Source organism: Montipora capricornis, chromosome 13, assembly GCF_036669925.1.
Source record: "Montipora capricornis isolate CH-2021 chromosome 13, ASM3666992v2, whole genome shotgun sequence".
Taxonomy (NCBI): Eukaryota; Metazoa; Cnidaria; class Anthozoa; order Scleractinia; family Acroporidae; genus Montipora; species Montipora capricornis.
The window spans coordinates 25,878,013-25,903,932 of NC_090895.1; the positions used below are offsets into that span (position 1 = coordinate 25,878,013).

Sequence of the window (25,920 nt, forward strand, 5' to 3'; positions counted from 1 at the left end):
TTATTTTATAATAGTGGACAAATATCCAGTTAATTTATCCACTTGAGCCAAGAGCGACCACATTCAAATCATTCATATTTTCTCCAAAGTTTAAACTCTTGTTAACATTAATGTTACTAAAATTAAAAAGTTATACAACAGTATGTTCAATTTGTAAAATTCCATATTTCGTATGCGGCGGGTCCCAAAACCCTCAATTTGGCTAACCCTAGGTCTGAAAACCAACCTTAGGCCTAGGGTTAGCCAAATTGAGGGTTTTGGTTACTTTCCAAAAGGTAAAACGATGACAGAACAGACGTGGTTGTAGTCAAGTGGAGACAGAATAGTCTGAAGAATAGAACGTGCTGACTCATACGACTTCTGGAAGTTGTGGCGCAGTGAAAACTTCTGACTACAACCACGTCTGTTCTGTTATCGAAACCAAGGCTGTGAAAGTCAAGAAACACAATTCAAGCAAGCTTAAAACGATGACCTGCAACGAGTGTCCTGAGGAATGTGACCTGTGTTTTAGACCCGCCTTTTCGTATGCACAATGGACTGGTCTTTAATACACCGAATCCGAAATAATTAATGTCCATTGAAACAAAAGAACAAATTGAACGTTACAATACCTAATTAGCAATGCCTAATCGGAATATAACAATGGTTCTTTTTTCCTCCGCCATTTTTGTCCCGTATATGAAAGTCTACCCCTTATTTAAAATTGACTTTTTTCCTCTACATGCGGCGTTTGTTTGTGTACACTTCATTTTAACTTATTTTGCAACAACAACGAAAACGCCACTTCAAAATATAAGCTAGCGCTATCTTAAGTATTTCGCATTTTTTATATCTTATCTGCTCTGAACATTACAGACGAGCTATCCCATGATATAACTGGATTGATATGAATGGTTTAAAAGTAAAGGTGGAAATCCGAAAAGTGAATGGTTCAGTGTTTTTTGCTCGCGTTGTCTTCATAACCTGACTGTACTGAAATCCCTGTGATAATTAACCTAATGATTATGTTTTACTTTCCAGTATTTTCGCTCATTTATGATGTGTAACTTCTAATCACCTGTTAGCCATTTGTGTTTCGTTCCTGCCTTTAATTTCCCGCTAAGTTCGATGACTTCTCTTCGTCTTTCCAAATTACTTTAGGTGTATCTTTTACTGTACAGAGCTTGTATCGCCACGCTTAGCCATACCTGTTTTAGGACAAGCTTAAAATAATAGTTATTGCTGTTATTGCTCATTTAGCAGTGAATCATGTGGATTTGCTCGCTTATCTTTAGGTGAAAGCCAACAAGTGGACGCTGAATTATGGCCTCAAGCAGTATCGTGTGCTATTCCATGTATCATCGAAATGATGGATGACGTCATGATTGCAAGCGACAAGAGAGCAGGTACGTTAAATTCAAAAATGCCTTTCTTGGTGTGTTTAATAACTTTTCCGCTTCATCTTTTGACATCGAAAAAAGCCTCCAATCCTAGACAAAGGAACGAGAATTGTGAGCTTATCATACCGCTTATACTATGCGAAAGATGTAACAAAATGAGTTGGTCACGAAGACAGGTCCTAATGTTTCTTGACCCGGGACTAGCGCCTACCACACCTCAGACAAAGGCGACTCTCATTTCGTTTTTTTTTTTTTACTTTTCATTTCCAGTGATGGAGGTCGCTCGCCGTCTTGTGTGGCAGTGCTTAGTTGACGATCCAGTTCTCTTCTTTCGAACGATTTTAGAGCAGTTTACCAAGAAGGATAAACAGGTTGGTTGTTGTTTGTTCCACGCGTGATCCTGCAAAGTAAACGCCCTTGTTCAAGATTGAAAACGTGACGCTCCTTATTGCCTGTCACGCTATCAGGATGGCGTGATTTGTCACAAGATAGTGGCTCAATTTTGTTTTTTCGCACAGGAAGAGCAGGTGTCTTTGCTGAGGAAACTACTCCTTTACGTCACGGAGCTACCTCCAACTTCATCACGATTCCTCATCAATAACCTGGTAAGCAGGCCTAGTATATGCACAAGGCTTTTGGTTGGGTAAAAGGGCTCTGTCACGTGGTGTACCTCACTGCGGTGGAAGTGTACAGTAGGGAGCTTAAGCACGCGCGTTTTTTAGACACGGACGGCAACCGGAAATTAGCGGTTTTCCCTTTTAACGTGTCTTCACACAACCACATTTACATAGCTAAGTATGTTTTCTCCATTAAAAATGATTAGCATGAAAATCTGGGAGACACCACTGTCCTGGCATGCGAAGTGTTCTCTTCCGGTTGCCGTCCGCGTCTCAAAAACCCGCTTGCTTAAGCTCCCTAATACTGTAGCGTCGGCGCAAAACACAGCGAGGTTCAAGTCCGAGTGAATGCGGGTAGTGTGATGATAATAACAGTTACAAACGACTCTTCCTAGCTAGAGGACCACGTTATTTCTGGAGGATTAGTTGCAGTTGTCTTCTTTCAGGAAAGTACGAGGGAGTTTAAGAAGCCACGACGGCAACGTCGACGAAATGATTTTGGCCGTGGTCATTTCTTAAACTCCCTACTGTCAAGAGGCGAGTTGCCAGAAGAATATTGATTCGTGTTTTTGGTGGAGGAAAGGAATAAATTGCTGTCTAGTAGATAACTCAACTGGATTTGATTACGCTTTACCGTTGGACAGCCATTTACCCTACGACCAACGTGGGCTTGTGGTATATTGCTAGAATTTGGTATCAAATAAGTTACCGAAATACCTGCTTGAAGAGATGCAGAAGCTTAAATCTAGTGCAGGAACAGTCTTACTTATCACGATTTATTTGTCGCCACAGAGTTCAAGACTTAAATGACAACATTCAAAGACTGAAAGTAAAAGGACGCCCGCCTCGCCCAGTGGTGAACTTCCAAAGCGCGGATTGAGATCAAGTGAATGCCAAGTTTAACAGCGCCTCCTTAAGCTTAGTTCCCACTGGCGACATAAGGATCATAAGCATATTCATAATCATAAACATAAACATAAGCTTCTTATGTTCTAGTGGGGACGGCCGCTCTAAAAACGTAAAGAGCGTATTCTAAGCTGGCCGCCATCTTGAAATGAACCGACCCGAAAGTACTGGTCCTAGACTTTAATTGGCCAAAACACAATAACCCGTTGCGTCAGTTTGTTTCTCATTACGTCGTTATGATTTTCGCGTTCCCACTGCAAAGAAAAGCGACATAGTCATAGTCAAAGCCATAATCATAATCATAAGAAAATGGTCGATCATTTTCTTATGATTATGATTATGTTGATCATAAGGGCGCCTATGCACGTTCCCACGAAGACATAAGCGACATAACAGCGTTATCTTCGTGCTTATGATTATGATTATGATCGTTATGTCGCTAGTGGGAACTAGGCTTTAACAAGCCCTTATTTGGATTCGTTTGTTTGAGTCCTGATTAAACCTGAACTGTCTTTTGCTCACCATGTTGCAACGATCATTTTTATATCAAAACATTTATCTGTATGCAGATCGGTGTGGCAATGTTCTATGCAAGGACAAATAAACCTGGCTCTGAGGACTCCCTGACCTTGGTGTTATCGTTGTTGTGGCAAGTAAGATGTGATCTCTCATGCACTTCATATCTAGATCTCATAAAGATTGTCTTGAACCAAGGGCAACTATTGGGGCAGTCGCGAGTGCTTAAACCTTTTGGAAGGAAATTTTCGATCACACTAGATCTTTTTGACCATGATGAGGAACGAATAACTAGTAAACCTTCTTTGAGGTGTGGGAGGCGCGGTGGCCTCATGGTTAGTGCGCTCGACTCCGGATCGAGTGGTCTGGGTTCGGGCCCTGGCCTGGGACATTATGTTGTGTTCTTGGGCAAGACACTTTACTCTCACGGTCCGGCGAATTTATTGCCGGTGGTTGCCCTGTGTTGGACTAGCATCCCATCCAGGGGGGAGTAGAAATACTTCCAGTCGCTTCATGCTACAGAGACCGGGATAAGCTCGCGCCTAATGGACCACTTGGCTCGTAATCCTTACCTTGTTTGAGGTATCGTTTTATTGAAAAGTTAATTTGGTGCATAAATTAATTTATGTACCTGCGACGTGTCGCACATTGGTTGGCTAATCTGACAATGCATAGCGAGAGAAAATGACAGCTCGGTAGAGAGTGTTTAGCTTCAAGTCATGGACCCCTTTTCAAACGTAGTTTTTATGGCGTGTTCTAAAAACATCATCTTGGAACATGGAAGTATTTTTTGAACGTAAGTGAGCGGTTTTTTCTTTTTGTATTGACAGGCAGTTCCTAGCGTTAGAGGATTTTTATTTAAAGATCTCAAACAGTGCTTGAGAAAGGAACATTGCGATGTAAGTTTCTGCTTTGCTTTGGAGGCGCATCTCTTTGTGCCATTCACACGGGATATTGAGGTTAACTTGATGTTTTGGGACCTATTCCGTTTTAATCAGTCATAGAGCGGTTTTCAATTGAGTGTCGAAAGTAATTAGTGAATTACTTTGGTTTATAATTACTTCACTCAGTGATTGGTTCAAAGTTCTCGCGCCAAAACCAATCGTGGCTCGCTCGTGCACATTTTCCCGCGCTTTGTGTCGGCTACGTGTAATTACTTCGAGTTTTGATTGGTTTTCTGGATTGTCTCAGACCTTTTTGATTGGCCAAAGTAATTACTTTGGTTTTGGTTTTACGACACTCAATTGAAAACTGCTCTAGTACGGTTTTCAATTCAGTGCCGACAGTAATTAGCGAATTGCTTTGGTTTTGCATTATTTCACTCAGTGATTGGTTCAAAGTTCTCATGCCATTTTTTCAACCAATCAGAAGTGAAACCGAAACCAATCGTGGCTCGCTCGTGCACATTTTCCCGCGCTTTGTGTCGGCTGCGTGTAATTACTTCGAGTTTTGATTGGTTTACCGAATTGTCTCCCTCTTTTTTGAATTGAATGGCCAAAGTAATTACTTTGGTTTTATGACACTCGATTGAAACTCTTTCTACTGAATGAAAGGAAAAGCATTGATGAAACACTCGTATATTAGAATGCAAGGAACAAAAAAATTTTAGTTACCTTGAAATGCACAGAATAAGCGTTGTTTGGGGTTTATTTTTGCGGGAAATGTCACGCTCGTGACCACGTTGCTACGATTTTTTTTTAAATTTCTACTTGTTTTTCCGATCGTGACTCCTTGTTACCAGGTCGCCACGGCAAAAGCCTTTTCGTTTCCGAATTATATGTTCTTTTCCAGTGTTCATTTGAGCTATTCTGTTTATCCTTATCTGGAATAGGAATAACTTCGGAAGTGTTTCAATACATTACCCTTTTTAAATTGGCCAGTTTAAAGGTACAAAAGAGAGTCAAAAATAGATAGTGAACAGTTCTTGCGATAAAGAATAATCGATATAACGTGCTGTTTTTCTTGAACTTGAACGGTTTAAGGACGGTGCCTGCTATTGTTATTGCGTATACGTTCTGCGCATCTCGATATACTCTGATTTCCTATTGGTGATGCTTACCGATACAGTGATATTTTTGCGCGGTTTTCAATTTGAGAAAGAACGCCATACATTGCTTTGTATTTTAAAGCTTTTTACAAATATAATTCATCAATTATCGTTTGCAAAAGCGTGGTTACCCACAATTTTCTTTTTGGATATCAATAACACTTGTTAAGATCTACATTTCCTGCATAATCATAATTCGGGGCAAAAATACCTTGGAATTAGGAGGCACCGTCCTTAAAGCGCAATTTTCCACTTTTTTTCAAAGTTAATTTTTTTCTTTATTTATTTGATCATAAGGTAGTCCAATGCGCTTTATGATGAACCTCGTCACAGTAAGTGACTGACCCTGTTATTACATTTTCATTATCTTCTCTGTTTCTCTCTACAGAATGCCCTCAGAGTTAGTTCGAATGTTCCCGGTGCAAAGGTATTCAAACAGTTTTTTTTTACCCTTTCATTGGACCTTGGATTTTTGGGGTTCCTAATAAAATTCCGTTGACTTGCTATCAAGTCCAAACGTTAAGCAATTCATTAATCTTTGTGCTTGTGTTAAAGGTCTACTTGGCGTTAACACATTGGTTATTTTTTTCTTATTTGTTTTTTTGTGTGGATTTGAGTAGATTTTGCTGAATTAATCTGGTACTTGTTTTCTTTAGAAACTTTGTGTTATCCTTCCTGATCAAGATAGCATTGAAAATAACGAAGACCAGGAGAAAACCAAGGAAACTGTGCCTGTGCACGACGTAAGCTTGTTTATCTGTTACTTGTCGTTTAGCTGTTACTGATCCTTTCGATGCTGTGTCCCCACACGTATCCCACCCCACCCTTTGTTTGAGTGGTTAAACCGTGACCAGCCGTCGCGTGGCTCGATCCCTGAAAACCACATCACTCCATCAGCAAGGGCAAGGGAAGGAAAGGAGCTTTATTTTAGTGTCTAGTCGTTTTAGCGCTGGAGCACTAATTGGGGACATTATAAACTGAAATTAACAATTAACACAAATCAAGTCAAATGTTGCTTTTTGAGCAGAGGGGAAACCGGAGTACCCGGGAAAAAACCTCTCGGTGCAGAGTAGAGAACCAACGAACTCAACCCACATATGACGCCGAGTCTGGGAATCAAACCCGGGCCACATTGGTGGGATGGCTCGTTACAGGTGCCGGTTGAAGTGTTAGGATCGCTCTAAGAAGAGAAATAGTCTTTGGGAATGTCCCATGATTTTTGGTGGTTTGTGTCAGTCTTAAATACAGCTAATTGTCGTCCAACCTGACAAGATATCAATTTTTTTTATCTAATAAATGTTGTTTTCATTTCTATTAAGGAAATGACGTTCGGAAAGATTCTTGAGGAATTCAAGTCCCGACTTCAAAACAGCAACGAAGATAAGGAGTTGTATCTTATCGACAAAAAGTCAGGTAAGGAACTAGACACTTTAACATGTGACTCCGGCCACAAAGTGTATTTGTTACAAAGGTAGCTGAACAAGTTGCTATTGAAATTGCGGAACAGGTGTCCCTCCCACGTTCATTCTTGGCTTTTTGTCTCCCTCCAGATCAAATTCTCGAGGACAGGTATCACGTGAGAGACGTGTACACTTACCGCAAGGGGTTTTCCAGTCCACTGTTGTTGCTAGAGTTTTTAGACGAGGAACCTGCATTTAACAAGAGACAGGCACAGGTAACCCAATACGCTCTCTTTCCATTTAAAGGCGTTAGCCACCAGACCCCAGTAATTCAAACGATAGATAGCGCTATCCGCCGGATAAATCACTATCCAGTGGAAAAGTCATAACGAAACCAATTGCGCTGTCCAATGGATAGTGATTTATTCGGTGGATAGCGTTATCCACCTTTTGAACAACTAGGGCCTCGAAAGTACTGCAAAGTTAGGTAAAAGTTAGAACAACCTTCCACAGAAAACATAGCCAAAGGATAAAATCTGCGGCTTGGTAGCTGTCATTAGTCTCATTTGAATCGGTGTCTGATAATCAGACACTTAACCAACAACAACTTCGTAGAACACGTTCATTGAGCTCTATTGTGAACAAGGTGTATTGTGTAATTAACTCTTTGTGTCATGCAATGTTTACTTTTAGGCATTCACAGCAAAAATAGCTGAAATTGGTCGAGTTTTGCTCACTTCATCAATGCTAAAGGCCTTGCCTAATCAAGTATGTCCTCACTGCTTTATCTTTTAACAGTATGGCGTGCACGTGTACTTTAGACATTTGATGTGCTTAGTTTTGAATAACCAGTGGATAAGTTACCATGGAGTAGTTTTAGTGTGAACAAAAGTATCCCTGTTACCGGAAGTGACATTGAGGAAACTTATCTAAGTTCGGAGGTGGATTAAGACCCTCGGCACATGTTTGACTCGAAGGAGATTTCCCTGTTGGGTTATCCGGAGCTTTATAAAGTGTGGCTTGACGATTGTGATCTTATAGAGGTCCAACAAGGTTGTCTGTTTTTTTCTCAGACCAATAAACTTTGCTCCATTGTTGTTACCCCGATTACAGGGGGTACTATACAGTACAATATATACTTAATTGACCAATCCCCATTGGGTTTTGCAGGGCCAATGAAACACAATCACGTCAGAACAGAACATTCAAAAACAACTGTTAAGAATCCCAACTGGCCGGAGGCAAACCAGTTGGCCATTTACAAGTGCAGCTGAGAAGTTAAACCAGGGACTACCAGGAACAAATTCAACCAGTGGTCAGGACGTGTCTTGAACCCGGAATTCCCGGATCTCAAGGCAACCGCCCTAACAACTGGGCCACACTGCCTCCCGGTGGGGTGGTATTAACCCAACGGTAGGCTGGCATCCCACCCAGGGGGAAGTAGCCCCATACGTGATCGGGACACTTTACTTCAACCTTGTCGCAGGATTCACAGCAACTCAGAATGACCCTTTTTTTTTTTTTTCAGAAACACGTTTCGTTCCTTCATGAGGAGTTTAGTCGTCAGATTTCTTTTCCTCGCAAAGCGCTTGACTGTGACTTTTCATTGTACGCAGGAGGCACAAAGGGCAATGTAAGGAAGACCTGTTCTTTTTATTAGAGACCTTTAGATCGTAGAACGAGGACGACTACGAGTTTTTCCGACTTCGAAAAATGTCGGCCTCCAAACCTTATGCGCATGCTCAGTACGGAAAACTCGTAGTGGTCCTCGTCCTGCGATCTGAAGGTCCCTACTGTTATACCTATGTTTTCAAGTCCATTGAAAGAAAAATCGATTTGTTTGTTTAAAAAATATTGGACGTTTAATTGCAGGAACTTGCCGCCCTGGATGTCGTACACAAGAGTGTCTGGGTCGAGGTAGGTCCTTCCCTTACTTGATTTCATTTTATCCAATAGGATACATAGCACCCGAGCTTTTAACGAAAACGAGCTGAGAACTTAAGACTTTGCAAACGTCTCTGTTTTTCTCTCAAGAAGTCTTCAACTTCTCTCGAATCCGCTTTGTTGTGGTAAAGAAATGTACTGTTTAATTACGAAGAGTACGCAAAGCATTCTCAGTTTTTTTTAAAACCTGTGGACGATTATAGAGAAGATGTGACACTTCATTGAAAAGTGCTCTTTTCCTTAGGTATAATTAGTATATACAAGTGACTCGGAGGTGAGTAACCGGTGCACGAGATTTGAAATTTCCGACCGCATTTTACAAAAATATAGTATTTTTTTTTGGTTCGCTTTTTATTCAACTTGTGTGGTATATACTAAAATAATTATTCACATCAGTGTCGGTTGAAGTGGTGTATATTTACCTCAACTTCGGTAAATAATTGTAAGTTATTTCGAGTTTGGGGGTTTCCTTTTTTTCCGAGACAGTAATTACTAAGAAATAGTATCTTTGAGTATGTTTTTGCGCTTCAGTAACACTTCAATTTACGTATAACATTTCCAGCTCATTACGTCCCTGTTCCAGTGCATGTCACCTGATTTCCCGTGGGGCTGTGCGGACTTAAACCTGTTTCTAAACGTTATAAATGGCGCCATTTTGCTTCACTGTGAGGACGGCGCTATGTTGCGGCTCTGTTTGGCCTCCCTAATCAACATTGCTGTTCATTTCACCAACATCTTTGCTATTGATGGGTAAGAAGCGTGAGAAAATATCGTATGTAAAAGTCATAACTGGATAATACGAACGAAACAAAAAAGGTCATAACTGAAGGTGTACGACAACTGCAGACTGCCTACAAATGGCGCTGATAAACACTATTTAAGTCTAGCACCCATTTTAACTAGCGCTGATAACAGTATTTAAGTCTAAGGATCCATTTTAAAACGGTTAGCTTTCAATAACTGTGATTTAGGGTTAGTCTGCATCCCGCGGTCTGCAGTCTGCAAGTGTCAGACACCGCTCATCTTCTCTTTCTTCTCTTTGTTTACCCCAATTTGTTTGTCCAAGTGTGAATTCTTGAAGGAAACCTCGTCTGCATTTAGACCGTTTCTCTTTCTTTAAAAAACGACCAGAGTGAGAAGTACTTTGGTACCAACCATTATTTCCAGTCCTTTTGTGGTAATTTTCTCCTAAACCTTAAACGGAAGACCAGTAAATTAACTCTTTATCCGTCTAGCTCATGACTGGGACGAATATGAAGACGAAAATTGTAGTGTTAATGTGGCCCTTGAGCTGAAAGGCCAAATATGGTGTGTTATTTTGTTAGTCCGCAATATGTCTGTCGTTACGGTTAATGATGCCTATACCCACAAGTGAACTCTTTGTTTTAGGTACCAACACATATTTCCTTCGCTGTTGCAAGTCTACGCTCATCAGCAGTCAAATGAGATGGTCACCACTTCTATTGAGGTCAGTGGTAACTACAACCAATCGCAGGAATCGAAGCAACTGTTGTTTATTGCCGGGATATTTGCTGGCCTAAAAGTCACGGTTTACTCTGAGTTGTGCGCACCCCACCCCCCACCCCCTTTTGCCCTCACACTAGGGGCATGGTGGTTGGGTTCGGTTTAAAATCTTATATGTGACTGAAGTTTTTTTATTGACTAATTTTAGAGCTTTGTAAAGCTTAACCTGCTTACCCTAAGTATGATCTGTGAGATTAGTTCAGCTTTCTCTTTAACTCTGTAAATGTGTTTCGCCTTGAACACGAAATTGCTTTTGAAAGTCGGTATAAATTTCACCTGAAATTGTCAATATTGTATCTTTAATTATGCGAACGCATTAAGAGCACGAGATTACGAAATAAATCGTTATTTCATTTCTTAAATTCGCAAAAAATCGATTTATTTTTATTTGCAGTTTGCCTTGAAGCAGTTTTACACCCTACATCAAAAGCCATGTCTACTGCAGGTAAAACGAGTCTAAAAATATTTCTTCAACAATCTTCTGACTCGGTTCTCCATTCCCACTACACTGAAGAAACCTTGCATTGCTTGCCGTCTTTCTCTTGATCGCCGACCTGGACAACAGTCAGCAACACAATAAGAGTAGTTACTAAAAAGTAATTAGAAGGTGTGGTTCTACCTTTCGAGTGATTCGCTCTGCCCTGGTCTTTTTATTCACGCAGTCCCTGCGACTTTTCATTAATGGTTTACTAAGGGCCGATTTACACGATACGATTTTGTCGCATGCGACAAGCTCACGACAGGCCTACGACATGACTTACGATTGTCGCAGCGTTTTGAAACGCTACGACATTTTTTCTGACGTACACAACAATCGTAAATCATGTCGTGGGCCTGTCGTAAGCCGTTGTCGCATGCGACAAAATCGTCCCGTGTAAATCGGCCCTAAGAGTTTCGAAAATTCAAATTGAATGCCAGAAATTCAATAGGCAATAGGCCAGTTTCGTATTCTAAGGTTGGACTGGATATAGCATGAAATGGAGGCTAATGCGGGCAAATTAATTTGCATTTGAAAAGATTTGCCCGCATTAGCCTCCATTTCATGCTAGATCCAGTCCAGCCGTGAGAATTCGAAAACGGTCTATTCCCGAGTTCCTTTTCACCTCTTTTTCTAAGGCGTGATTCTCTTTCTTTTATTTCCTTTCTTATGACTAAAAACTAACTTGCATAATAAAACCTTCACACTTAAAGTCTCTATCCTCGCGTTATAAAAGAGTATGGACTAATTCTGGATATAGACTGTTTGTTGTGGATGTCCTCAAGCATCGTTTGCTCCCAAATTTCATTACAATTGTTTGTTTTTTATCTTTGGTGCAGCTGTTTGCCAGCGTGGCTCCACTGCTACTCGTAGAGACTAGGATAGACGGAAATGGTGAGGAATCTGAATTAGAAGATCTTGCTGGAAAGGTGAGATTTTTTTTAGCTTATCTTATCGCAGTCAATTAAATAAAGGAGGAAATTTCTCCCTTCTACTCTTAAAGTGCCTGCCACAAGGAAAACGGAGTTGCGTCAAGTAAAATGAAAATGCGTAAAAAGCACTGGCGAGTGAAATTGACCGCGCGGAACTGCAAGGAGCCTTTTCCTCTACTCTTTTCCATTTACGCGCAGAATAAAATTGAATCCAAAATCACCTAAGAGAGGATTAGTTTGTGATGCAAAAAGGCTGCCTAGAAAGTACCAAGCGAGGGAGGGGAGGGGAGGGGGGTTGACTGAACCTTTTATAGCTCGAGTAGGGTCTAATAATGAACCACATTATACGTTTGTACAGTGTGCCTTACTTCTGCTCTCCAGATCCCTTCGAAGTGTCTCTTTGCTTTGCTGACTTCATTGGACAGACCTTCACCCGACAATCTAGAGATTTTGGAGATGATAAAAGCTGAGAAACCATTAAAACCCATGGTAAGAAAAACGTAACTGACCCACTGTTTTGAGGCAGGGGAAATTTATTTTTAACTTGAATCACAACAGGGACCAACTCGATATTAAGGCGAAGAACACAAGTTAAATATATCTGTAAGACTCAGTCTGCACAGGAACATTCACTAGTTATGAGTTCAGATAAAATGTTAATTCATTGTTCTTTCCCAAACCAAGGAGCACGAGAGACGGTTTTAAAAGCTGCTACTTTTGTTGGGAGGTTCCCATATTAAAAGTAATGTAAAGCTCGAGAAGTAGAATACACTGTAGACGCCCCACGGGAAATCATGCATCATACAAAAGGAAATGAAAAAGCAACAACAACAACAAAAGTAACGAAACAAAAGTTGGAAATGCCAAGAAGTGAAAATTGTCGGTATGGTAGAATTCTCAAACGTTACTAACATAACATTTAATTGTTTTTTTTTTGTGATGTGTTTGCTGTATGTTTTTCCCCAAACGTTTCATGCAGGATTCTTGTTACGAAAGTTCAAATGACCCTCCTGGCGCAAGTCAAATTGACACCGCAGTTCGTCTGTGTGTGACTGTAATAAATTTCGCTCCCGAGTCTCAGCGAGCTGTACAGATGGTGGTAAGTCCCCCAAGTTTTTTCTGCATTTGACACTTAGTAGCAAGTAGCAATACCGGTACCTTACCATGCCTTCTCTCTGCATTTTGGTTGAAACACTCTGCAGCTTTCTTAAAAACAGAGGTTCAGGATTTTTTTTATTTCAACTCGTTGCAACGTTTAAGATATGTCCTATTAGCGGCCTTTCCTCAAATTAAAACCAATAAGTCTAAGATCGTGTGTATGCAAAATTAATTGGTCACCATTTCAACTGACATAGCTCACTTGGTTAGTGCGCACTGCGCAGCGTTTGGACAATGGTAACTCAGTTTGGTTCTCGGTAACTGCAACGCTGTGTCGAGGCTTCCCTCGGCCAGTAAAAGCAGGAACCCGTACACTGTAAAGTGGTATGTATTCGATCATTTGCGCTTTATTTTGGTAGACAAAACCAATCTAATTCATGTACAAATTCGTGAATGAACACTGTTTTTATTGCTAGCAACCAGGAAGAGCTTCCATGTCAGGCAGCGGAGGGAATGGGTGGGGACCGTTTTTGGGGAGGTTCTTTCATACACCAAGTACCTACCCGTTATTAGAAAACCGCCGACAGTAAATGGCTAAAGGCTCTCTCTCTCTCTCCTTGTTGTTTTCGTTGCGGGCGTGATCAAAATCACCTGAGGAAGAGTTTTAATTCTTTGACTTCTATATCCGAGGTGACGGAACTACCCTGCGACACTCAACAATACGTGACTTCCCCTTTTCGGCTGTAATCACTGAATTTAATCTTTGCATTGGATCACAGGTGGTACTGTCGGCCATTTTGCCTCACTACCTTGATTACTTGAAATCAGAAAGCGATTCAGCCGATAGCGAAGACAAAGTAAAAGCAGAAGTAACAGCTTTGTTCTCTCTCGTTACCTCCATGAATGTCTTGGTCAAGAGTTCGGAGGTCCTCACCAGGTAGGTTCCTGGGTAGCCGTATCTTCAATTTGTTTTTCACTTACCAAGTTTTTTTTCTGAAGTTTGTCCTGTTTTATGTTTGTACGCCTAAACACGAACCAGGTTCGACAACAATCAGAGTGGCTGTTGGTATAGATCCTAGAGTATTGTGAATTATTCAGTTCTCGTCGAAGGCGAAATGACTGTTCTCGCGTGTTCACTGAACCCGAGTAGCCATTTAACCATTTGTCAAAGTACCATGAACTTGTAAGTGAACATCCTTAATTAGTAGGCCTTTTGACTCAACTAACCCCCGTTTGACGGCCGGGAAAATGTGTTGCTTTAACCAGCCAAGTGAAGTCTTAAAACGCAATAGCAGTTTTTATAGCGGATTTCGGACAGAAGGAGATTTTTCCGGTCTTAAACTAATCGAAGAATTCATTGTCCATTGGTTGTTTTTACGCTGAAGAGGCATGGTCAGATTGTTCCTCTATTGTAAGGACGGGAAGAGCTTTACTTGTTTGAGACACATTCTATGTGGGACGACTTTGGCAAACATTCTGTGCGCCAGTTGAAAACTGTTTCGTGTAAAGATTGACAGAACACGGATTACCAACTTGGCAAACTAGATTATAAGCGTAACGCGCCTTCTTTATGCTAGACGAAGTGAACAGACGCAGAGCAAGTGATTCCCGAAGTTTGAGAAATCGTGCGTTTCCCGTATTAAATGGGCGTTATTATGCCAGGTGCACCCATATGCTGAGGAAAATGCGATCTCCTCGATTTACTAGGATTTCGCAACTTATGAGGGGTTTCAGTCGATTGTTAAATTTGTTTCTTGTTGTTATTTCAGATCGTTTGTCCACTTTCAGAGCTACAAATCCATTTCGGATAAATCTGGGATCTTCCCTGATTTGGCTTCGACCACATCGCTTATCCTGGGACGAGGAAGCATCAGCAGCGTTGAAGCAGATGAAGCGGACTGGGGTGAGTGAGCTAAAATGTTACGCAATCCTTGGGCATAATTTATATTTACATGAGAGCGGGACGAACTCAGACCAGCATGACTTCGTATCGACCTGCATACATTTCATTTTTGGCGTTTACTTCGTCTCGGTTGCTGGACCGAGGCGAGAAAATCTCGTACCCGTCAGAGTACGCACCGTTCTTTTGTTAATGACCACAAATCTCAGACTGGGTCCAGAAATTTCAAGCCTGTATGCTTTTCGGTCTTGCAACAAACGTCCCGGTTTCACGTAAACGGCTGCCAAAATGTCATACCGGTTCCAGTCGGGGTTTGTTCTGGGCTCACGTAAATGCCGTCTTTAGAAGACCTTAGAACACACGAACTTTTGCAAACAGACAAGCGTTCCGAGTGGGATGAGTAAACAAGTAAAATCAATACCACTCAAGTCGAAAATGGGAAAGAATAAGCAGAAAAAAAGGCGATTACTTGTTCATTCCTTCCACGGACTGATCAACGCGATCAGTCGACGTAGGGTGGGGCAATCAAGCAATTGATATTTGGAGGACAATCTCGCCTTTTTAAACACAAGCACATGCATGCGCAATGATGGGGCCCTGGTGAGTAAGTATCCAAGCTGGCTTTATCGTAGTCAGATGGAGCCGAGATCGAGACTCTCTAAATTTTATTTCCAAAAGGATACCACGTACGCAGAATAAGGAAAACTGTTTTCGTTAAAAAGTTTGCGCACTGATTTTTGTGCCAATACCTTTCTTGGAAAAAAAAGGCGGCGATGGCACGGGTTCTGTGCACCAGAGGAATTTTCGACTTGTGTCAGAGGAAGTATTTCGTGACTGTTGCGAATGAGAAGTTGTTTATTTATTTATTTATTGTTTTGTTTTGTTTTGTTACTGTTGGAGCAGTGGCACGAAACCCTTCAGTTGCTGAAATCGTAATGTTGCATTAGCCTATGGCAAAAAGATAAGCTTGACTATGTTGATTCAGACCTAAGTTGATCTCGGATTACGATCGCTTGTTTTTGAACTGGATTCGTAGTGAACCCCTCGTTTTCTGTAGAGTGCACGCTGATGTTTATATTTTGCAGCTTTGTACAAAGACCGTAATGATCAAACTATACTCATACAATGTTTGCTAAGATAAGCGATGCTTTCTTGTTTTTATTATTGTTGTGCGTGTGATCGCCGTCAATAAATATTTTTCTGTACGTGAGCAGCCCCTCCTCATACTTGACCTTCAGTCTTTTTTGTGTCGGTTAAAAATAATACTTTTCGTTTTTTTAAAGGGTTGCGCAAAACAGCCTCTCAACTCTGGTTGCTTTTCTTTGGCATGTCCGGCAATACGGATCGTGCTAATACCATCATCTATCACTTTGGCATTTGATTCGCTGAAACAAAGCCGACCCTGTTAGCAAAGCCAATGGCTTTGCACCACCTGCGCGTGCCTTTGACATTTTAGCATACTTCTTTGTCGTTCTGTGTTAATTGAAGGGACAAAATTTGATGTCCTGTGGAGGACGTTAACTGATGACTTGCACTTTTTAATTCTGTCTCTACATGTTTACTCCCGCTCTTGCCAGCGGCATTGCTTTTTCTCCTCAAGTTCATTGGCACCAAGAATCCTTAAGAAGTTAAGAAGTCACGAACATTTTTAGACAACGTAGCAGGAAACTTTGATGAAATTTTCGGTCGAGCAAATGGGTTATAACATTAAAAACTAAGAAAAATACCCCCTTTCTCAATTATTTCATCACAGAGTATTTTAATAACTTAAGACATCAATATTCCATAGAAAAGGGTTATCCCACGCAAGGTTAATTAATGTTTTGTGCTCAATTACTCGCCAACCTGGCCCACTTTGTGAAATATGAGCGTGAGGGGTTTTGATTAAAGTATCCCTTTTTCGAGAACTCATTAAACAAGGATGCAATTATGTTATCAATGTAATTATATGAGATAACGTTCAATATCAAACTCTTATCTTTTGAGTCACTGTAAACTCGTATAGACCCGTCAAACATGATTGGAAATAGAAAGCATTGTTTGTTTCATTTTTACAATTCTTTGTTTATTTGCACCATGTGCTCTACGAAGCACTCAGTGTGTGTTGCTGAGTCAAAAGGGTTTAAGACGCGAAAACATGAATTATTTCAGATGAAGAAGTTATCATTGAAATGCCTTTACGATAAGCAAGTTAATGTTTTCAAGTGACTGCGAGTAACTACTCTTACGCCCCTTGATATATCGTGTCTTTTCTTATCTCAGTTGGTGGCGTGCTTTCACGATAAGAGTATGCTTCTATATTTTTAAAGTGTTTTTGTGACCTTTTTTCTGTGTGGTTCCGCAAATTCGCTTCCCGGAGTTTATTTGTGCTGTTGGCGTGGTGTCAAACTGGGATAAGCCGTTCACCTGTTTTGTAGGATACATGTTAATCCGTCGTATGTTTTGTAGGATACAAACACTTTGATCACGAAAGAGGTCATTTGTCGTTTTGATAATTGATTTCATAATCATCAATCCACCGATTTTTTTCATTTCGTTTGTAAACTCAGCATTAAACATATCTTTGATTTTCAAATTGATTCGATACAAACATTTCATTCACCGAGTCAAAAGTTTGAAAAACGATGTGCGGGTTGAAAAGTATTGTATAGAGTTTTAATCTTATGGCTGATAGCGGGTTGATAACGTAACATATTCAGTCGACCAATGATACTATCAAATAGAGTGAACGGCAAGCCAAGCCTCTGTCAAGGACGTTATCCGCTGTCGTTGGTTTATCTTTATTGCTTGAGGTAATTCTTCCGAGGTGTAACATTTTTGTGGGGAGAATTAAAGCTATTTTTCTATCATTTAATAACACGATCTTTCTTTTTTTGCGGGATGGCCCAGGGGGGTTATACTTACCGAGTTTATTGCTCTTTTTATTTTTTCTTTGAAAACAAACACTGATATATATGCAGTATTTGTTGCAACTGTGAAAGTAAAATGAAAGTTGTACCCATATCAGTGATTTTAATTTTTTTTTCTTTGATATTTCAAGTTATTTTTATCATTGTGTCACTACTGTTGAATTGTGAGTGCTGTACTTCTGGATACAACTCTGTCATCATTGTGTAATACACTATTTATGACCATTGGTTGAGAGGTTAGTGGAATTGAAACGATTGCGGTTCATTAAATCTTCGGACCATGACACGTGAAACAAATAAGAACATCAATTAGATAAATGTATTCAATGAGGGACATCCGTGTAACGTTACCGTTAACTTCTTTTTTCGAAACTAACCATCTAATCAATATGGCTTACCCTCTGCTTGCCTTTTGCATTGCCGACCGGTTTTGCAATCTGTTAGTTATATAATATACCGGTATAAATCCTTGTACTGTATTTGTGTTGATTGACGGCGTCGGCTGGCCGTCTTTCTTGTTGAATATGTCGCCAGTTTAGTTTGTTACGCGTTTCGACCTCATAATTTAATAACAATAATAGGAGTAGTAGAAAGAATAGATCTTTATTTTCGCACGACAAGATTTAAAGCTGAATAGCTTGTGGGGTCAAATCATATTGGTTTTTGAGAAGAGGCGGGGAAAACCGGAGTACCCGGGGAAAACCTCTCGGAGCAGAGAAGAGAACCAACAAACTCAACCCATATACGACGCCGGATCTGGGAATCGAACCCGGGGAGGGAGGCGAGTGCTGTCACCACTACTCCACCCCTGCTCCCCTCTAGCCAATTATTGTTATGTACGATCGATAGATAGATAGATAGATAGGTTTATTGAAATAATTAAATCGCATCCAAAGGCTGAATTACATAACTATGTACAAAGAATATTTTAAAAGGCTTATATTCAATTTAAACTTATGCTAGTGTAAGTACGTAATGTTAAATTGGCAGCGCTGGATTGTGACGGCTGCGCATTGCAGGAATAATTGTCTTTTTAAAACGTTCAGTTTTAAAACCTGGCAGGCTAAAAGTTCTTTGCCGCCGGAGATTGTATGATGATTGATGTTTTGGAGGCAGAAGGCTGTGGAGATGGTGTTGTTCCATGTAAAAACCTTGTGATAAGCTTCATCGGAGGTACATTCAACTCGAGTGGCTTTCAAATGCGTCCGTAGAAAGCTGTGAAACGCGATTTGATGTTGACTATACAAGATGAAGTTAAAGGTTGTCTGAGCGTCGTATGTGAAATTTTAAGGGCGCTTTCCATTTGACAGAACTGACCCGCCAGAGCAGGCATTTGGAAGGACTAACTCTACAACGCATTCAAATTAACACACTTCGAGGATGATATATACTCCTCCAGAGGATTGCGAGGGATTATCATATTCATGCAAGTGTTCCTTCAAATTGTTGCATTTCCTTTGCAAACTGATGGGTCTGATGAGTTCTGACAAAAGCAAAGCGCTTTAAGAGTGGGCAGGATTCGAGTAAATAAAGGAATTCAGTGGCATAGTGCCATAAAGTGACTGTAAATGATGCTCCTGGTTAGGATGTGTTTCATCGGTTGAAAGGGATTCAACCTCTTTTCGTTTCGTTAGGAGTCTTGCTCTTTCACCGATTGTTAACACTAAAGGTGGATAGACCTAATCGGCTAACTCAATGTTGTACCCAATTCAAATCTACCGGGATTAAGATTCTTTGTGTATTGTATTTGCATGACAATGTAGCATTCATATTTAAATGATATGGAAATACCTGGAACAAAACGTTTTATTCCCAAAGGATTTGAATTGGGTATATTATTGAGTTAGCCGATTAGGTCTATTGGATATCCTGTTCTCAGATTTGAGCACTGCTGAGTTCTCTTTATGACAGATACTGTAACTCCTGTTGCTAACTAGAAACCGACAACTGACGAAAGACTGTTTCTCACAGTTGACTCAATTCTATTCCAATGATTTATTTCTCTCATTGTTAAAATGCTAAAATCGCATACGATTTGTTCATGTATTTTATTTTCTACTGATTTAGGTTTTACGGATTTGAACCTTTTAACCGTCTAGTATCTCCTCTTGATGCACACTTTGTACGGTTTTGGTTTGAGTCCCATGCCGATCTTCCCCTCCAGGGAGGGGGGAGGGTAGCCGGGCGGATTTTCTATCTTGAACTGGTGCATCAACTGGGCAACGAACAGGAAGAGTTCGACTCTGGCCAATGGCTCGCCCAAACAAACTCGCTTTCCAGCTGAGAAGGGAAGGTAGCTCGTTTTGGACAGGTTTAATACGTTTCGGTTCTTATCTAAGAATCTATCGGGATCAAATTCAGACGGCCTCTCCCAGTGCTTCTGATCATGGTGCATTGCCCATAAATTAAGTATTAGGGTAGTCTCCTTGGGAATGTTGTATCCGTTCAGTGTCGTATCCACGAGTGCCTTGTGGGGTACCCCAAGGGGTGCCGCTGGTCTCAGCCTAAGAGCCTCAGCTATGGTTGCCTCGAGATACGGCAAATCATGTTTGTCCTTTAGACTTGGCAGCCGCTTTGGTCCGATCACCTCGTCAAGTTCTTTGTGCAGTTTTGCTTGTACCTCGGGATAGTTGTTCAACAGTAGTAGCACCCAAAGTAGCGTCGAAGTTAAACTTTCTGATCCAGCGGCAAACATATCGGCCATGCTCATCAACACGTGATTCTGTGATATCAGTGATTTGAGCTGTTGGTCATTGCTCTCGGCGTCTTTCATCACTTTAATCAAAGCGTCAGTGAATCCCCGAATTTTTCCCTCTTCGTGTGTCTCGAGTTGCTCCTTGAATTTCCGAGCCAGTATCGTATCCCTCTCTTTTACCGCTCGTTTGAGTCGTCGGATGTTTCCCGAGTCGAAAGGCACGTGTTTTAAGGACGGAAATATGTCGACGAGATTTCCGAGTCCAAGCGTTGCCGAGAAGGTGTCGTTCAGTTCTACCACTTTGCGAAACTCGGGATCAGTTGCGCTGTAACGGGAACCAAGCGTCAATGCGCAGATAACGTTTAGCACACCCAAGCTTATGCTGTCGTGCGGGTTAAATGGCTCCTCTTTGCTGAGGTCAAACTGCTCGGTTACCCCTTGAACCTCCCTTAAGATAACGCGTTCCAATTTTTCTATTCCCGTATTGTAAAGTTTAAGTGCTCCAAGAGCGATCTTCTTTTGCATTTTCCATGCTGTTGAGAAATTTCCAAATGCAATGTTCTGGCCATCATGGGAAAATATGTCTGCTGATGGTACGCTTGGTCTTCCCGCAAAATCGGTGACGTTTCTTAAAAGTGCGTCCCTGGCAGTGTCAATATCGCTTACAACAACTGCACGCTGACTTCCCAAGAATATCTGGAAGATGCCTCCATACTTACGGCTTAGTTTCGTCAGGTTCTCCAGTGGTGAGGTTCCCAAGTTGTAGAGGTTACCAACGATTGGCAGAGCGGTGGGCCCCGGTGGATAATTCATTATTTTGTTTACAAGGCTCTGTATCATGCAATAAAGGACCACAAAACTAATCAATATTATCAAACCTTCGATAAACATCGTGCAGTGATTTAGTTCGACAACTGGATGCCATTGACTGAAGTCATTTCTTTTTAAAGCCATTGCTACTTCACTGGAGAAGCTCGTAATCTCCTGTCTCAAGGGTTTCCGTCTTTGTTAAGTCTGGTAACCCTTTAAAAGTATTGTTTGCGCGGCACACTTTGTTAATTTCCAAATCTACACTCTTAACAGGGTTAAACGAAACGTAAAATTAGTGACATGCAATTAAGGCACGTGGGATATTTCAACAATGCGAAGATACCATACCATGCCCTTATATTGATTTAATTCTTTTAGGCCATTAATAAGTCTGGCGTACTTAAAAAGAATCCATCACCGAATCATTTTTTAGTTGTGAAATGATCCTTAAGTGCGTTCTACTAGTTCCCGTTCTTGTATTGGAAGTACATAATTAAGGTCCTAGCTTTCTACATCAAAGACTTGTTCAACTGTAATGTATTGAGGTAGTTCATGCAAATTTCAGATATGCGTGTTACGGAGTAACATTTTTCTCGACCTTCAGGCCTTGAGATTTTAATGATTTGACTTCGGCATCGCAGTTAAGAGTACTTTTTTCAACAATGATCGAGTTCCATCTTGAAAGGTTTTGCTTGAATAGGTTCAATTAACTACCCACTTAAAGTCTTTGTAAAAAGCTGGAAAGTTTGAAACAGCGTGAACGTGCATAGGGAATTGTCGTCTTAAATCGACGTAGTAACTTAATCCCATTAAACGATTCTTAGGCCCCGGGATTCATTCTTTGTTCTGAGAAAAGACTAACGTTCCGATACCTACCATTGAAAACTTGACATATTCTTGTTGCTCGCTCCACCGTATCAAGAAGCACTAGAGTCTCTTAAAGAACATGCTGGTTGGTTCATTTAAAATGATGCAGTTAAGTGAGTAACCTAAGTAGTTGTCAGTTGAAAATGGAGAAAATACGTACACATTCAATATCACTGGAATTGTCTGTTACATTCAGCTACCACGTTAATCAACTGAGTTTAAAACTTGAGAACTACTACACTATTATACATTGACAATACAAGTCAAAAACGAACAAAAGATTTCGCAACATTAGAAAATCACTTTCTTCAGTGATGTCTTTTGCAATCTTGGTTCCAATGTTCATAATATTTTTAGCGACAAATACTGGAAATCTAAACATACTAAAATCATTTTTACGACCTCTAATTTCATTGGATCCCTTTAGGACGCAGCTCTATTGTTTTTGGGGTTAGGGTCCATCGTTGATTGGTCGTTTGTTTTGGTCCATTGTTTTTTGAGCCAATCCCGAGAGCCGTTCTAATAGCTGTGCACTGACCCAAAATCATAGACTGTTAGCGCATCGGGCCTTACGCTCTTCCAGTGGCTCACGGGCAATTTTTGTGTAACTGCACTTATTCGAAATTACTTTTCCGGAATTTAGGACCACATTCAATTGCCCTGAACACTAAAAATAACGAGTATTCTTGAGTGTTGAAGTGTTGATTCACTACCCTGTATTGTACTGATCGGCTTTCCTCATTGTCTTGTCTCTTGTCTCTTGTCTTTAGCGAGTCCTTAATGAGTGTCATTTCCAGTCTTATGAAGGTACTTTCTAGTACTTTGCAATCGCTGTTGCATTGTGTTGTGCCAGGTGATCCTTACGTTTTAATCGGTAGGAGCTACTAGGCATTTGCCATGCACCTAATCTACTCTAAGTCTCTAAACTAAAATCTACTGAGCATTATTGTTCTATCTTGCTGTTTTGCTATTACAAGGTGTCTCAAACTGGTGATTCTGTCGATGAAATCTTAAGTTTGACCATTCAAATGAAACCTTACGACAAAATTGCCGCGTTGTCTTTTTTTCGCGATTGAAGTGTCTAAGCTACTTGGCCGAAAAAACTGGCGTAGTGCTTAGCATAGCGCCCGTATCGTTTGACTCTTTGGTGTTCTGAAATAAATACATGCATTGAATTTACGTTGGTTCATACCGATGAAAAGTATAAAATTCTTGAAGAGGCAAAATTGATGCAAGAGTTGCGGTTTTGGAAGGTCATCTCCTGTAATATTTGTTTCAATTGAAATCGCGAAGATTTAGTTTCAAAGAATTGTTTACAACTCTTTGAAAAACATTCTATTTTGGTAGCGTCAGGGGCAAGCGAAGTATTTTTGATGTTGGCTAATTTTAGACGAACTCGGGTCACACTGAATGCATTCTTAAATTGCTCTTTGCCATTAATTGGATTTGGTATACTTAGAATTAAATTTCCCACCCAGCGTTTCCGCTTTTTCGTTCTCGGCTTCTCCGAGTTATTCTATCATGACTACAAAATCGAGAGCTATACAGTAACTGGGTTTTTCATCAAAATTTTTGACATCCAGCAAAGGAGAACGCAGAATAATGTAACTCGTAGTCAAAGAGTAAATCTCATTTTGTTTAACCCAGTTGGGAGTAGAGGGAGTAGAAATCCCATTGGAAGACGGGGGACGCATACTTGTCACGCCCTGGAAATGTTTCTTCACCCACTTTCGAAGTCTATTTCCTTCTAATTTTTTATCGTTTTAAGGCTGCGTTCGATTAGTCGTAATCCGAAATACGATTACATGGAATAGAAGTTAGAAATCCATCGTTTTTACGGAGATTCACATTAAAATTTACAAACACCTGCTAAAATGCTATTTTTGCAATTGGTTTCGTTCCTGTTAATCTCTCATCAAAACATCAGACACCTAGTCTCTAGGGTGAATAATTAATACATACATACATACATATTTAACAATCCTAGAAGTCTTGAGACTATACAGGATACCAAAACAGTCAGCGACGAAAGAGAAAAGGGGGCAAAAATAAATGAATAAATACCTAGATTAAATTATTAGTGTGACTGTGGTGACTTATCTTGTATCTCATTACGACCAATTTCATTCTTTTTTCCGAATCTTTCTTATCTAAGATCAAATCCCTTGCTACAAAGATTGCATTATATTATATTATATGGTGCTTTTTTGTGATTGTAATCTATATAAAGCAGTTCTTTGTTCTTAGGTAATACTTATATTGTGAACTGAGACATATCTGTCCGTCGGTGCTTTGAATTAAACCGCAGAATATGGCCATTGAAATTATTTAAAGGTGGCCTCTAATACACTCTATTTTCTGTCATTATATTGCAATTTACTTGTTTCTAGTCTGTGGATGAAAGCTGGAATTTCCTTAGTGATTTTAAAATTAGTTTTGGTTTCCTTTCGCCACAGTTCACAACTACCCTGTACAAAATTCTTAACAATGTATATAATACTGATAGCTTTTTCTAAGATGTTCTACACTTTTAAATCCATGTATTGAATACTAGAGTCTGACCATTCAAATAAAAAGCCAAGGTTCTGTTCACTCTGAAGCTGGGATCGTTTCAATAACTATGAACTAAAGCCGAAATACAAGAAGACACCTGAATTCTCCTGACATGACTTTTTGTCGGATCTCATTTCAGGTTTCAGTGAACAATCTAACTATATAGAACAGGAAACCATGTCTCTAATTTACAGAAAGTCTAATTTTAGTCAAAATTGGCCGAATAGTCTGTGAATGCGTTTATCTTTTACAAATGGTGGAGTCCTTGTGAAAGATAACCTCTGCCCGTTCCTTAAGGATTCTTTGGACAGTCTTGTAACTAAGAGTCCTTTTTTTTCAAAGAATTTACTGGAAGGTAGTCATTTACGTGAACTCTCTAAGGCGACGTGTTTATTTACAAGTAGGACGGCGTCAAATGCCGCAATTAAGAATTTTCAGCTTAAAATGGCCATTTTTATAGAAGATAATCACATCAAGAACATTACAATTGTTAATCTCATTTTCCTATGCATTTTCGGGGTCCGGGAATAAACGATATATGTTTGGAATGTAAGGTCGTGTTCGTTTGGGATCAACCGTTTTTAGTTGGTTGGGTTTTTTAGTGTTCTATTCGGAAAAATCGTTTTCGGTTGGTTTGATTGATCGACTCTTTCAACCGGTATCAAAATAGGTTCCCTGCTAGCAGAGGTCTCTGTTCTTTTGCGTTCGCTGGGTTGACGAGTACGGGAGAAGAGATCTCTTCCATGGGTCGAAACTCGCTGTGTTGAGCACGCGAGGCGGTTACTTAGCGACCGAATCCTTACGTCATACTGCATGTTGTGTGGGCTCACTTAACAACAGCGGAATTACTGTAAAGGAATGCGCGGGACACAGTGGGCTCAAGTCACAGTCAGCAAACATATCATGAGGCATGCGTTTTGAAGAGCGGTTGGATCAAAGCGAGTTAAGACGTCCCATGGCAGGGGTCTCTTCTCCCGTACTCGTCAACCCAGCGAACGCAAAAAAAAAGGAAGACGTCTGCTAGCAGGGAACAAACTACGTTGAAACGGTTGAAAAAGCATTGGTAGCGACCGCTGTCATTTACGCGGGCCATTTAAAGTCGGCCGCGGGCTCCTGCCATGTCGCTTTCCCTCAACTTGTCAACCGTGAGAAGTCTGGTAATAACTATTCCCAGGAGTTACCGCGTTTCAACCGAAAACGGTTGGAAAAGTGTTGTATTGGGAAACCTCAACCGCTTCAACCTAAACCGGTTGCGGCTGAAACGGTTGATCCCAATAGAACACGACCTAAATGTTATACCAACAACTCCGACGACGTGAATGAGTTGGAATTTAAATTTCAAAGT

General features: G+C 40.5%; 1 protein-coding gene and 1 pseudogene across 2 annotated transcripts in view; one reads left to right on the top strand and one right to left on the bottom strand.

Annotated features, from left to right (window-relative positions):
* The window catches only part of LOC138028414 (protein unc-80 homolog), a 60,800-nt gene that overhangs the window by 23,232 nt on the left and 11,648 nt on the right, over positions 1-25,920 (top strand). For both annotated transcript variants that reach the window (XM_068875952.1, XM_068875953.1), the window contains 20 exons: positions 1,275-1,385; positions 1,650-1,750; positions 1,898-1,984; positions 3,472-3,555; positions 4,249-4,317; positions 5,854-5,892; positions 6,122-6,208; positions 6,785-6,878; positions 7,016-7,140; positions 7,559-7,633; positions 8,394-8,498; positions 8,738-8,782; positions 9,372-9,559; positions 10,199-10,277; positions 10,728-10,778; positions 11,651-11,740; positions 12,125-12,232; positions 12,723-12,842; positions 13,621-13,778; positions 14,611-14,744. In XM_068875952.1, the coding sequence (XP_068732053.1) occupies positions 1,275-1,385; positions 1,650-1,750; positions 1,898-1,984; positions 3,472-3,555; positions 4,249-4,317; positions 5,854-5,892; positions 6,122-6,208; positions 6,785-6,878; positions 7,016-7,140; positions 7,559-7,633; positions 8,394-8,498; positions 8,738-8,782; positions 9,372-9,559; positions 10,199-10,277; positions 10,728-10,778; positions 11,651-11,740; positions 12,125-12,232; positions 12,723-12,842; positions 13,621-13,778; positions 14,611-14,744 (1,950 nt within the window). The remainder of the gene's footprint in view (positions 1-1,274; positions 1,386-1,649; positions 1,751-1,897; positions 1,985-3,471; positions 3,556-4,248; positions 4,318-5,853; positions 5,893-6,121; positions 6,209-6,784; positions 6,879-7,015; positions 7,141-7,558; positions 7,634-8,393; positions 8,499-8,737; positions 8,783-9,371; positions 9,560-10,198; positions 10,278-10,727; positions 10,779-11,650; positions 11,741-12,124; positions 12,233-12,722; positions 12,843-13,620; positions 13,779-14,610; positions 14,745-25,920) is intronic.
* LOC138028415 (steroid 17-alpha-hydroxylase/17,20 lyase pseudogene) lies at positions 19,627-21,411 on the bottom strand (annotated as a pseudogene).